Below are 13524 nucleotides of genomic sequence, written 5' to 3'. Positions count from 1 at the left end.
TCACTCTCTCTCACTCCCACTCTTGCCCCTTTCCCCCCTCACTCCCACTCTTGCCCCTTTCCCCCTCTCTCTCACACACCCACTCTTGCCCATTTCCCCCTCACTCTCTCTCACACACCCACTCTTGCCCCTTTGCCCCTCACTCTCTCTCACACACCCACTCTTGCCCCTTCCCCCTCACTCTCTCTCACACCCACTCTTGCCCCTTCCCCCTCACTCTCTCTCACACCCACTCTTGCCCCTTCCCCCTCACTCTCTCTCACACCCACTCTTGCCCCTTCCCCCTCATTCTCGCCCCTTCCCCCTCACACTCTCTCACATCCACTCTTGCCCCTTTTCCCCCCTCTCTCACACCCACTCTTGCCCCTTTCCCCCTCACTCCTACTCTTGCCCCTTTTCCCCCTCTCTCACACCCACTCTTACCCCTTTCCCCCTCTCTCTCTCACACCCACTCTTGCCCCTTTCCCCCTCACTCTCTCTCACACCCACTCTTGCCCCTTCCCCCTCTCTCGCCCCTTTCCCCCTCTCTCTCTCTCACACAAACCCACTCTTGATCAGTTCAGGATCTAGCCCCGCCCATCGCCCCGTCGATTGGCCGCTGCTTGAGCGCGCGGCCGGGGCGCGGCTGCCGATTGGCGGTGCGGGCCGTCACTCAGCCGGCGCCTCGCGGGGGTGTCGTTGGGCGGCGAGGCCCCTGTAGGCCCCAGCCCTCCTGCTCCGTCAGTCAGTGAGGCCGGCCTCTGAGGGTCCACACCGACACCCTCACTCACCCACCACCGAGAGCGGCCGCAAGCTCAGCCATGGACACCATCAAGCGCGGCTGGTTCACCGAAACCTCTACCTTGTGGCCGGGCCAGGCCATGTCCCTGGAGGTGGATGAGGTCCTTTACAACCAGAAATCCCCTTTCCAAGATGTGGTTGTCTTCAAAAGGTCAGCACGTTCTGAAACATACTGTTGTATTTTCATTTTTTTTTTAAAAATAAGCTTCTGAATGAAAAAGGAGCTTGTTCTGAATGAGGACGAATGTACATCCCTGAGGCATAGTCCAGGCCTCCACTGTGCTGACAGATCACACAGTCTCTACCCTAGTTCTTTAAACAGTAAGGTCTGTTTTCTTCTCCATTTGCTGATTTCCCCTCTCTTTTTAAAATAAAAATCTGCCTTTCGTTGTTTAGTCTCGAGATGTGTTTGGTTTTGCTCAATCTGGTTCTCTCAGTCCTCTGCCAATTCCTTCATTATTCAGTGGATTTTCTCAGCAGCCACTAAATGAAGTCACTGGGCAGTCCAGCTTCAACTCTGTACCCATGGCAGAGTTGGTACCCAATGACTACATCCCCATGGTACAGGGAGTCAGTCAAGCTGGGGGGTGGGAAATAGAGAATGCAGTAGTGGCAAAGGACAGAATAGTTGGGAGCAGGATTTTGTAAATAGGGAAGGGTCTAGTTCCTATGATTGAGATGCTAAGTACGAACCAGTGATGTGTGGGACTAAGACGTTGTGCTGAGGGGTATGATCACATGGGGACCTAAACTAAAACATGCAATTGTGATGTTAATAATCTGTGGACCGTGACATGAGTCACAAGGCAATTAGCATCAAATCAATAAGATCTTGAGTTTAATTTGTAGCTCTGCTTAATCTTTTAAATTGTCCATTGGAGTTTATAGTATTCACTTGCATCAATCCTTTGTGATGTCTACTGCAGATTATAACACATCTATAATTCATTTTTCCCTTTCTGTTACTTCTTGGTACATTTCTGGTTAACCTAAATAAAATAATGTTGAGACAGGAAGGCTCCTGTCCTCTCTATCTCGATCAAATCTTGAGGAGCAGCAAATCAATTTCTCTGCTAATTCTACTTAACTGAAATATATTATTCCTGTATTATATTACCATTGCACCTACTTTAGGACAAATATCAAAGTCTTAAAAAGTGTTCTTAGTGTTGGTCACAATGCTGAAACTTAGATCTACCCAGTGATATTCCTGAATCATTATTTTTTATATACCTTTTATCAGTTTTCCCAACTTGCCTTATCCTACCACATAAATGCACCTTCATTCACCCCTCCTATTGTTGTTTATCCTTGACCCCCTTTTTCAAAGTTTTGTTTGTTTAGTTTATATGTTGCATCCCCTCATTCCTGCTACCAAAGTAAATCACTATCATTTCTGTGATAGTTTTCATTGACTAGTGACTGCCATTTTCATCAGTCTTAACGTTTGCTTTTATCATCTTCACTGTTGATCCCACGAATTTTCTTGTTTGCAGACTTTTTGAAATTGTCCCCTGTGTTCCCAAATCCATTTCATAAATTTTATATAAAAAAGTTGTACTTAATCAAAACTGTTAATGTGGAAGGGGAGCAGACGAAACTCAGTGAGCTTGAGAAGAGTAGCACTGATTGCAGTTATAATTGAAAGAAAACAGCCTATTCTTTCCACTTTGTTTTTGTACAGCAATTTCAGAAGAACTGGAGAGACTAGACATTGTTAAATAATGTGTAATTCTGACGTTGCTTTTTAAGAGTGCTATGCATGGTGGTAGATTAAGAACTTTCAGAGGTGTGCTTAGATGCTTCCTTAGTACAATACAATCAGTGCTTCCCTCTTTCCATAGAAGCCCTGATGAAACCTTTTAGGGAAACCAGTCCACCTCTTGAGTTTACTTCAAAATGAAGTTAAAACAATAGAAAAGTATCTTTCACCAGAGTTATGGGACATGATGGATCTGTGATTTTCTACTACTCAGTGTTGCGGTTATGAATGAATCCTTCACTCAAGTGTTTGTGTAATTAATCAAGATTGGATTTTAAATACTGTATACTCTTGTATCTTTTCTCAAAACTGAACAGACATGAATACATGAACTGAATAACTGAACTGTGTGAATAGTGTGCATGAATGTCGTGGGTCTGTAGAATGACTTTGAGTCAATGGATAGTTTTTGGAGACCCTCGTTTTCTTAATGTAACAGACTAGATAACTCTGACATAATGAACTAATGTCCCTCTTCTAAGCAATATATCTTTGTTTCTAATAATTGAGATTCTCTGTTAGGTATCTCATACTTTACTACAATCTTTTAATTGATTAACTTTTCTTGCATTCGTACATTTTTGTCATTTTTTTTAAATGAATGTAATTTAAGTCCTGTGGTATCTGTCAGCTTCCTTTTTTTAATGCTGGATTCCCTACACGTGGCATTTGATTTTGCACACTGTGGCAGATGGGAACTGAATCAACAGAGCTTCTGATGACTTGGCTCACTCGCTAATACAAACAGCATTCTTGGATTGTAGTTATTTAAGTTCTTGCTGCTATTTTACTGAAATGAACTTTGTCATTTTTTTTAAAGCAGTAACTACTCCAAACCTGTCAGCGTTTTCTAGGAGAAAGTGAGGACTGCAGATGCTGGAGATCAGAGCTGAAAATGTGTTGCTGGAAAAGCGCAGCAGGTCAGGCAGCATCCAAGGAGCAGGAGAGTCAGCGTTTTGGGCATGAGCCCTTCTTCAGGAAGGGCTTTCTCACTTTCACACTTTCCTCATTCCTGAAGAAGGGCTCATGCCCGAAACGTCAACTCTCCTGCTCCTTGGATGCTGCCTGACCTGCTGCGCTCTTCCAGCAACACATTTTCAGCTGTCAGCTTTTTCTGCTTGTATCCTATCTGCTGTGATTTACACAGTAACTATGTAGCTTGGTACACATGGGTCTCACTAGGTTCAATTTAACAGTTCTGGTCTCTTGAATGTTTCCTGTCATTCCCATCATAATACACGCCCCAAGATGAGATAGTCAATAGAGATCCTTCAACCGAGAGTATTGAGCGCAGTACATCACCCCTCTGTATCACCCTTATGCTTAGAGTAGCTAATACGTAAGTAGCAGATACATGGGAACACCACCACCTGCAAGATCCCCCTCCAAGCCGCTCACCATCCTGACCTGGAAATGTATTGCCTTCACAAATTCCTTCACTGTTGCTGGATCAATATACTGGAATTTCCTTCCAAACAGCACTGTGGGTCATCTCACAGCAGGTGGACTGCAGCAATTCACAAAGGCAGCTCACCACCACCTTCTGAAGGACATGTAGGGCTAGGTAATAAATGCGAGCCAGCCAATGACACCCACATCTCACAAAAATGAATTTTAAAAATTGTGATTGAACCAAACCTGGGCTTTTTGAATTCATATGATTTTTTTTAAACACTTGCTGCATTTAAAGTGCTTGATTTTTCTTTTTAAATATTAGGTGCAACAAAATATTTTAAACTTATTTCAACATTAATCCCATCTTACTTGTTGTAAAGTTACCTTTAGGTTTTTAAATCTAGTGTTTAATTTCTTGTAAATTTTTTGTAGTCTCTTTAATGAACAAAACTGAACCATTTGACAAAATGGAAAATGTTGAAAATAAACTGATGGTAAGTAGCATCTGAGAGCAAAACAGCATCTCAGGCCATAACCTTTTATCAGACTCTCAGAAGCTCTCAAATTCGTGCTTAGTGCATAGATCTGAATAATAGCAGTTTTTTTTTCGTGAGGTGCATGTTTATCATGCTCTGCTTACACATGATGCTGTGTTTTTCTCATTTTTTTTCTCTTGCCTGACTGAGATGCATTTAACTAGATCTTTAATGTACATTTTAGTATCTCATTTTACATTAATTAAACATTAAATTATTCCTTGATGGAGCATTTAACAAACTATTCTACAGAAGTGCCTTTGAGAACTATTTTTTTCTTTTTTGATTTATATCACTTCTGGAGACAGAGATTGTAGCTGCTCTACTCTGGGGGCTGCCCCTTCCATTGTGTGTACCCTTCTCAATTGACCATTCACACTTAATGAATGTAGACAATAAGTTTCAAACTATATACTTTTGGAGTAATTTTTTTTCTCTTGACATTGAATCAGTGACTACATTTTAATGTTTTCTACAGCCTATAAAGTGCTTGTTCATTTGTTTGGGTCATAATTGGTGCTGTGTGAATGAAAGCCCTTCTACCTGTAGGAGGTCATTGCAGCTGAGCCTGCTATTTTCACCTGATGTACGTTTTCATCTTCTGGCTGATGAATGGTTCCCTATTCCCAACTATCCATCTCAGTGTCAGGAAGGCCAAGGCAAGTTGTAGCACAATATTTACTATCACATTTATTTTAGAAGTTTATTTTAGAATGGACCTTAATATTTGCATTAATATTTTTCTAGCTTTTTATAATTAGGGAACAATGATTTTCATATATCACAAATTAAGATCATTCGCAAATTCCATAGTTCCAGGGACTATGAACCCAGTCTCTGCTGAGGTGGATCCTTTTCCTATGCTAAGTCTCACTTCCACTTCTTATGATCTTTTCTTTAATCACTCATGGGTCATGGGACATTCCTGATGAAGAGCTTATGCTCGACATGTCAAATCTTCTGCCCCTTGGATGCTGCCTGACTGGCTGTGCTTTTCCAGCACCACATTTTTTGACCCATGGATGTCACTGGCTGACCAGCGTTTATTGCCTGTCCCTTGTTGCCCTTCAGAAGGGGGCAGTTCACATGCTGTACATTAACCCATAATGCCCATACAGGAGGGAGTTCCAGAATAGTAACCCAGCTATACTAAAGAAACAGCAATATCTCTCAAGTCAGGATGATGAGTGGCTTGGAGGAAACTTGCAGCTGGTGGTGTTCCCAGGGAACTGCTACCTTTTAAGATGTAAATGGTTGTAGGTTTGGAAGGTGCTGTTTAAGGATCGTTGGTGAATTTCTGCATGGATATTGTAGGTAGCACACTCTGCTACTGAGCATCAATGGTGAGGGCAGTAGATGTTGTGGATGTGGCATCAATCAAGCAGCTGCTTTGTCCTGTACGGTGAAAGTGAGTACTGCAGATGCTGGAGATTAGAGTCAAGATTAGAGTGGTGCTGGAAAAGCACAGCAGGTACCAGCAGCATCCGAGGAGCAGGAAAATCGACATTTCAGACAAAAGCCCTTCATTAGGAATCCTGTTTCTTAATGAAGGGCTTTTACCCAAAACATAGATTTTTGTGCTCTTCGGATGCTGCCTGACCTGCTGTGTTTTTCCAGCACCACTCTAATCTTACCCTGTACGGTGTCAAGCTTCTCGTGTTGTTGAAGCTGTGCTCATCCAGGCAAGTGGGGATATTCCATCACACTCCTGACCTGTGCTATATTGATGATTGACAGGCTTTGGGGAGTCAGGAGAGGAGTTACTGCAGTATTCCTAGCTTCTAACCTGCTATTATAGTCACTGTGATGTGTCCAGTTGAATTTTTGGTTAATGGTAACTCCAATCATGTTGATAATGGGGGATTGATTCAGTGATGGTAAACTATTAAATGAGAAGGGTGGTTGTTAGATCGTCTCTTATTGGAGATTCTCATTGCTGTGCATTCGTTCTGCGTCATGAGTCTAGTGAACAAATTTACCCAATTTTAATGTTTCTGATCAACATTAGGGGCAGCATGGTGGCTCAGTGGCCTAATGGCACCAGGGACCCAGGTTCAATTCCAGCCTCTGGGTGCTCTGTTTTCTTTCCACAGTCCAGATATTAGATTAGATTACTTAGTGTGGAAACAGGCCCTTCGGCCAACAAGTTCACACCGACCCGCCAAAGCGCAACCCACCCAGACCCATTCCCCTACATTTTACCCCTTCACCTAACACTACAGGCAATTTATCATGACCAATTCACCTAAGCTGCACATTTTTGAACTGTGGGAGGAAACAGGAGCACCCGGAGGAAACCCGCGCAGACACGGGAAGAATGTGCCAACTCCACAAGACAGTTGCCTGAGGTGGGAATTGAACCCGGTCTCTGGTGCTGAGAGGCAGCAGTGCTAACCACTGTGCTACCGTGCCGCCCATAAAAGCACAATGGGTAAAATGTATCAGTTTGGTACCAAATATAACATGAAATCTGTGTTAGGTTGGAGTCAAGACAGTAGTTAGGGGGATACTATCAGTCACAGTGTACTTGGAGGAGGAAAAAGGGGAAGGAGATAACAAGGGTTCTAAAGGAATCAGGCAAGTTCAGCATCACCTGCAATTACTACATTCAATACGTAGGTTCAGCCATACACAGTGACCATTTTATCATTCAATATCACACCTCAGAAACCAGCCAGAGGATATGTGCAGGTTATGTAGATTAGCCATGCTAAATTGCACATTGTGTCCATGGATGTGTAGGTTTGGTGGATTAGCCATTGGGTTACAGGAATAGGGTAGGAGTAAGTCGAGGTGGGATGCTCTTCAGAGAGTCAGTTTGGACTTGTTGGGCTGAATGGCCTATTTCCACACTGTAGGGATTCTGTGATTTCTTGAAACTCTGTTGTTATGGTCAATCACTGAAGAAAATAAAAGTCAGTGCTCAGGGCTAAAATTACACTTGCATTTTTAAACTTCTTTCCAGTTGTCTGGCTGGTTTCTGAGGTGTGATATTGAATGCTAAAATGGTCACTGTGTATGGCTGAACCTACGTATTGAATGTAGTAATTGCAGGTGATGCTGAACTTGCCTGATTCCCTTAGAACCCTTGTTATCTCCTTCCCCTTTTTCCTCCTCCAAGTACACTATGACTGATCGTATCCCCCTAACTACTGTCTTGACTCCAGTCTAATGCAGATTTGATGTTATATTCGGTACCAAACTGATAAGTTTTACCCATTGTGTTTTTATGGAATTCTGTCTCTTCTTTCTTTTTTGGAAGCGTGCCTAGCTTGAGTTTTCACAAGATACTTCTTAACTACAAAATATTTTTCAACTGCTTTGTGACATGACTGCATTAGACTGGAGAGCTTGAGATGCCCTCGCAAACTAAAATTGTTTTTCTTGGTGCAGCAAAACCTATGGCAATGTCTTAGTGCTGGATGGTGTGATACAGTGCACTGAAAGGGATGAATTTGCTTACCAAGAGATGATCGCAAATCTAACTCTGTGCAGCCATCCTAATCCTAAAAAGGTATGATTCAATGAATCTTTTTGGAATCTTTGGGAATAAAAATGTCACTGTTTGATTTTTTTTTAAAGAAAACATTGAATGCATTGTTAGCATTCTCTGCATAATCCGTTTGGAATCAAGGAATGTTGTTCCTAGCCAATTCTCAACCGTCACTACCGATTATCCAGTGACTTTAATTGTTTGTATTTGACTTTGTTCATTACACATTGTCAGTTTACCTATGTAACAGAAGTGACTATGTTCTTTAACAATAATTCATTGGGTGTCTACAGATGGACAAGATTGATGCACTGAAACAGCTTGCATTTATGTCGAGTAACGAAACGTGTGAAATCTAGTGAGCTGCTTATGATGCCTTTATTTTTAAAGTTGCCAAATAAATGACAGTTATTAACTGCATTAGACAAGAGAATATGCAACCGTTTGTTCTTTTTTTTTCTCACAAGTACTGACTGTACCACTCAATCTCCCTTCTGGTGCTCAAGTATGCAATCAGTCCTATGAAGAAAGGCAGCATAGATAACTGGGTACGGAGCATCTAATCTTTTTAGCAGTTTAAATCATATTTAGACTCCTTTTAGCATGTAATTTCATTGACTCTGCGCACTAAGTTTCTGCTAAGAAATGTTATCCTGTCATTGCGTTGTTCTAGCTTTTTCCCCAGCAATACATGTTTTATTACCTAGAGTCAACTTGTGGAGTATCTCATCTACTTGAATCCATGTTGTATAGTAATCAAGGGGCAGAAATGAGTCCTCCAATAAAAGTATGAAGTACAAACTCATTTCAAGCAAATAATCACCAAATTCATCAAATAGCTCCTGCAGTGAGGGAATTTGGTGATGTAGTAATGAAAATCAGCGGGACTTTGGTGTGGTTATCTGGAGATCACTGAATCTAGAGATCAGGGTAGATAAATAAAGGCAGGTGGTTAAGAGGGCATATGGGATACTTATTAATCAAGTCAACAACAAAGAGGGTATGTTGGACCAGTATAAAACACTGATTAGCCCAAAACTGAAGTACTAAATACAATTTGAATCACCGAATTATAAGAATGATGTTATTTTACTAGAGAAGGTTCAGAGGAAAGTTTTACCAGGATGCTTGCTGGCCGAGCTAGAAGGTCTGACTATGATTGGATAGGCCAGTGGTGTTTTCCTTGGAACTGCAAAGGTTGAGAGGGTACCCGATAGATGTGCATAAGATTTAGCAGGGCATTAACTAGGTTAGAGAGCACTTTCTTTTTGCTATTAGAAGAGGGATCAGTAACTAAATGATGTAAATTTAAGGTAAGTGGTAAACACTGAGAGTTGGGAACATTTTCCACCCAGAGGGTGCTCGAAGTCTGGAACTCACTGCCCTGAAAGGGTGAGCCAGCAACTCTTGTAATATCTAAGCAGTATTTACCATGTTGAGGATGAAATGCTCAGCAGCCAAGTTGTGGAAAGGAAAGATTCAAACAGCTATAAAGACAACAGCAGGACATGAGCACAACTTGCACGGCAGTACTCACTGCAAATTTAAGGTCTGTTGTAATATTAAACAAAAACCATACTGAAAATAGTTTTATCCATGTCATGGCAGTTGGATGGATGAGGATAGAATAAATCCTGGTTTGATGAGTGGAATAAGTGCCCTGGTTCAGTGCACAACGAAGTCTTTTGAGGGCTCTTAAGATTTTCTTGAAGGCTACTTCTTGGTGTTACTTTCCATTCTTACTCATTTGTTTAGGTGACTTCAGGCCGTCGTGGTAATACCTTCTGTGTTGATGTTCATATGTGGTTTTTGGAAGCACTCGAACTGAATTTGAAGAATTCTTTAAGATGATTAGCCACCTGAAGTGGTTTTTCCTAGAATACAAATGAAAGTCGAGAGATTTGTATTAGCTACATTGTTCATACTGTGTCAGCACAGACTCAGTTAACCAAATAGAATTTACAGAATAATCATGTGACTATGTTGCAAAATATGATAGCCTATTTGTGAAAAGCAATTCGATTTAAATTACGTAAAACTATTTAGTATTGTTGGTTGTGAGTTATTTATGAGCAAGTATTACACTGTAGAACTCTGTGGGAAGAGGGAAGTGATTGCTGGGCCTCTTACTGAGATATTTGCATCAACGAAAGTCACAGGTGAGGTGCCAGAATATTGGAGGTTGGTGAACGTGGTGCCACTGTTTAAGAAAGGTGGTAAGGACAAGCCAGGGAACTATAGACCAGTGAGCCTGATGCCAGTGGTGGGCAGTTGTTGGAGGGAATCCTGAGGGACAGGATATAAATGTATTTGAAAAAGCAGGGACTGGTTTGGGATAGTCAACATGGCTTTCTGTGTCTCACAAACTTGATTGAGTTTCTTTTTTGAAGAAGTAACAAAGAGGATTGATGAGGGCAGAGCAGTAGCTGTGATCTATATGGACTTCAGTAAGGCGTTTGACAAGGTTCCCCATGGGAGACTGGTAAGTAAGATTAGATCTCATGAAATACAGGGAGAACTCGCCATTTAGATACAGAACTGGCTCAGAGGTAGAAGACAGAGGGTTGTAGTAGGGTTTATTTTTCAGACTGGAGGACTCTGACCAGTGGAGTGCCACAAGGATCGGTGCTGGGTCCACTACTTTTCATCATTTTATATAAATGATTTAGATGTGAGCAGACGAGGTATAGTTAGTAAGCTTGCAGATGACACCAAAATTGGATGTGTCATGGACAGCGAAGAAGATTACCTCAGATTACAGCGGGATCTTGATCAGATGGGCCAATGGGCTGAGAAGTGACAGATGGAGTTTAATTTAGACAAATGCAAAGTGCTGCATTTTGGGAAAGCAAATCTTAGCAGGACGTATACACTTAAGGAATTGGGAGGTCATGTTACGGCTGTACAGGACGATGGTTATGCTACTTTTGGAATATTGTGTGCAATTCTGGTCTCCTTCCTAATGGAGCGATATTGTGAAACTTGAAAGGGTTCAGAAAAGATTTACAAGGATGTTGCCAGGGTTGGAGGATTTGAGCTAGAGGGAGAGACTAAATAGGTTTGGGTTGCTTTCCCCAGAGTGCCGGAGGCTGAGGGGTGACATTATAGAGGTTTACAAAATTGAGGGGCATGGATAAGATAAATAGACAATGGCTCTTCCCTGGGGTGGGAGAGTCCAGAACTAGAGGGCATAAGTTTAGGGCGAGAGGGGAAAGATATAAAAGAGACCTAAAGGGCAACGTTTTCACGCAGAGGGTGATACATGAATGAAATGAGCTGCCAGAGGAAGTGGTATACAATTGCAACATTTAAAAAGCATCTGGATGGGTATATGAACAGGAAGGGTTTGGAGGGATACGGACCAGGTGCTGGCAGGTGGGATTAGATTGGTTTGGAATATTTGGTCGGCACGGACAGCTTGAACCAAAGGGCCTAGTTCTGTGCTGTACATCTCTCTGACTCTGAGCTGTTCATATCTTTCAAGTGCGGGTGTCTACTTAATGCTTTATCCAGGAGGGTGGCTTGCCAGTATTTATGTACTGTCTCTCTCCTGTAGTATGTATCAACAGGGATTATGCACACGAATCCTGGAAAGGGTTCTCGGGTGATATTGCAAACACTAAGCCATGCTCTTTTGTGAGCAAATGCTACAGGCATTTAGGCAATCTGAAATTTGATGAAATTGCTGTTGAGTTTACATTCTTGATGGTTAAAGGAATTTGTTAGAAATGTATGCTGAATAGAAATATAATTGCTCAGGTTAGTTTTTTTTTTCTTTCCAATTTTAGGTACTTATTATTGGAGGTGGTGATGGTGGTGTGCTGCGAGAAGTGGTCAAACATTCTGCTGTAGAGTCTGTAGCACAATGTGAAATCGATGAGGTAATGAAAATAAACAGTTGATTGAGCAAGAAACTATTTTCTTCTGCTGTGCACCTCTATTTATTCTGCAGTGACCTAAAAATTAGAAAACCTATCATACAACACAGACCATTTGACCAGTTTCTATGTGCCACTGTTTATGAATCATTAAAATACTTGTCACACTTGTCTCTCTGCATGAGGGTATGTTTCAACTGTTTTCCTTCATGTACGTTTCCAGTTTTTCCTTGAGCACATCTATGGAATCTCCCTCAAACTACTCCTTTGGTAGCAAATTGTAAGCTTTTATCATTGTGTGCAAACATGTACAGCAAGTCTTTAATATTATGGCTGCATTTCAGGTAATATTGGTTCAGTTAAAGTTGTTAAATGAGTTGGACTTTTCCATTTATAACAGTGTAAAAGCTCTGATTTGATTCAGTAGGACTTCTCATCAGAAAAGAGATTGAGAGGTTGCAGATCTGAGATTTAGAGGGATCTGGGTGCTCTAGCACGTGAATCATAAGGCTTTTATGCAAGTAATCAAGTAATTCGGAAAGCTAACAGAGTCTGAGTCTGAGGTGGGGGGTCACTGTTTAAAAATCAAGACTGTCATTTTAAAATAGAGATGAGGCAAAAAAGTTTTTGCTAGGCTTTTCCTGAAAAGCCAGTGGAATCAGAGCCCTTGAATATTTTTATGGCAGAGATAGGTAGATTCTTGTTGAACAGGAGTGTGAAACGTTACCTGGAGTAGGTGGGAATGCGGAGTGGTGATTGCAGTCAGATCAGCCATGATCTTGATGAATTGCAGGGTGGGGCTTGAGGAGTTGAAGGGATTACTTATGCTCTGGCCTACTCCACATACAAAGAAAAGTCAGTCATGAATGGTGAAGCATGTTCTGAAGTAGAAACCTGGGGAGATTGTGGAGGCATTGGTGGTGATCCTTTAGAAATCAAAGTCAGAGCGGGTCTCACAGGACTGGAAAATAGCTAATGTAACACACTGTTTTAAGATGGGTTGGTGAAACAAGACCGGAAACTATTGGACTGACCTCAGTTGTTAGTAAGATTTTAGAGTTCATTATTAAGGAAGAGATTGTGGAGACTTGAAAGTGCATGGTAAAATAGGGTTGAGTCAATATGGCTTCACCAAGAGAAGGTCATGCCTAAAAATTGTTAGCGTTCTTTTCTTTTGAGGAGGCAACAGAGAAGTCAGAGAGATGAACCAGTGGATGTGATACGTTTGGATTTCCCGAAGGCTTTTGAGGAGGTGCCACACAAGATTGCTAAATAAGAGAAGAGCTGTGGTGTTAGGGGCAGGGTACAGGCATGGATAGAGGATTAGCTATCTGATAGAAGACAGTGAGTAGGGAGAAAGGGGTCTTGCAGGATTGTAGCGAGTAATCAGTAGAGATCCACAAGAACGTTGTTGGGCGCACTATCATTCATGTTGCACATTATTGGCGAAGGAGCTGAATGCATTATTGGTGAGTTTGCTGATGACACAAAGATAGTTGGAGGAACAGGTGTTGTTGAGGAAGCTGACATGCTGCAGAATGACCGGTTAGGAGAGTGAGCAAAGAAGCGGCAAATGGAATATAATGTGAGTAAGTGAGAAATTATGCCCTTTGGTAGGACGATTATAGACAGACTATTTTCTAAATGAGCAAAGGCTTTGGAAAACTTGGGTGTCCTAGT

The 13524-nt window shown here is 41.7% G+C and overlaps 1 protein-coding gene across 1 annotated transcript in view; it reads left to right on the top strand.

Annotated features, from left to right (window-relative positions):
* The first annotated feature begins 649 nt into the window (after positions 1-649).
* The window catches only part of srm (spermidine synthase), a 30536-nt gene continuing 17661 nt past the window's right edge, over positions 650-13524 (top strand). The window contains exons 1-3 of the mRNA XM_060852122.1: positions 650-931; positions 7867-7987; positions 11755-11847. Of these exons, the coding sequence (XP_060708105.1) occupies positions 801-931; positions 7867-7987; positions 11755-11847 (345 nt within the window). The 5' untranslated portion in view covers positions 650-800. The remainder of the gene's footprint in view (positions 932-7866; positions 7988-11754; positions 11848-13524) is intronic.

The sequence above is a fragment of the Hemiscyllium ocellatum genome, chromosome 37 (genome assembly GCF_020745735.1).
Source record: "Hemiscyllium ocellatum isolate sHemOce1 chromosome 37, sHemOce1.pat.X.cur, whole genome shotgun sequence".
In the NCBI taxonomy this organism is placed as follows: domain Eukaryota; kingdom Metazoa; phylum Chordata; class Chondrichthyes; order Orectolobiformes; family Hemiscylliidae; genus Hemiscyllium; species Hemiscyllium ocellatum.
The sequence above is the reverse complement of the archived record's forward strand: the minus strand, read 5'-3'. Positions and strand labels throughout refer to the sequence as shown.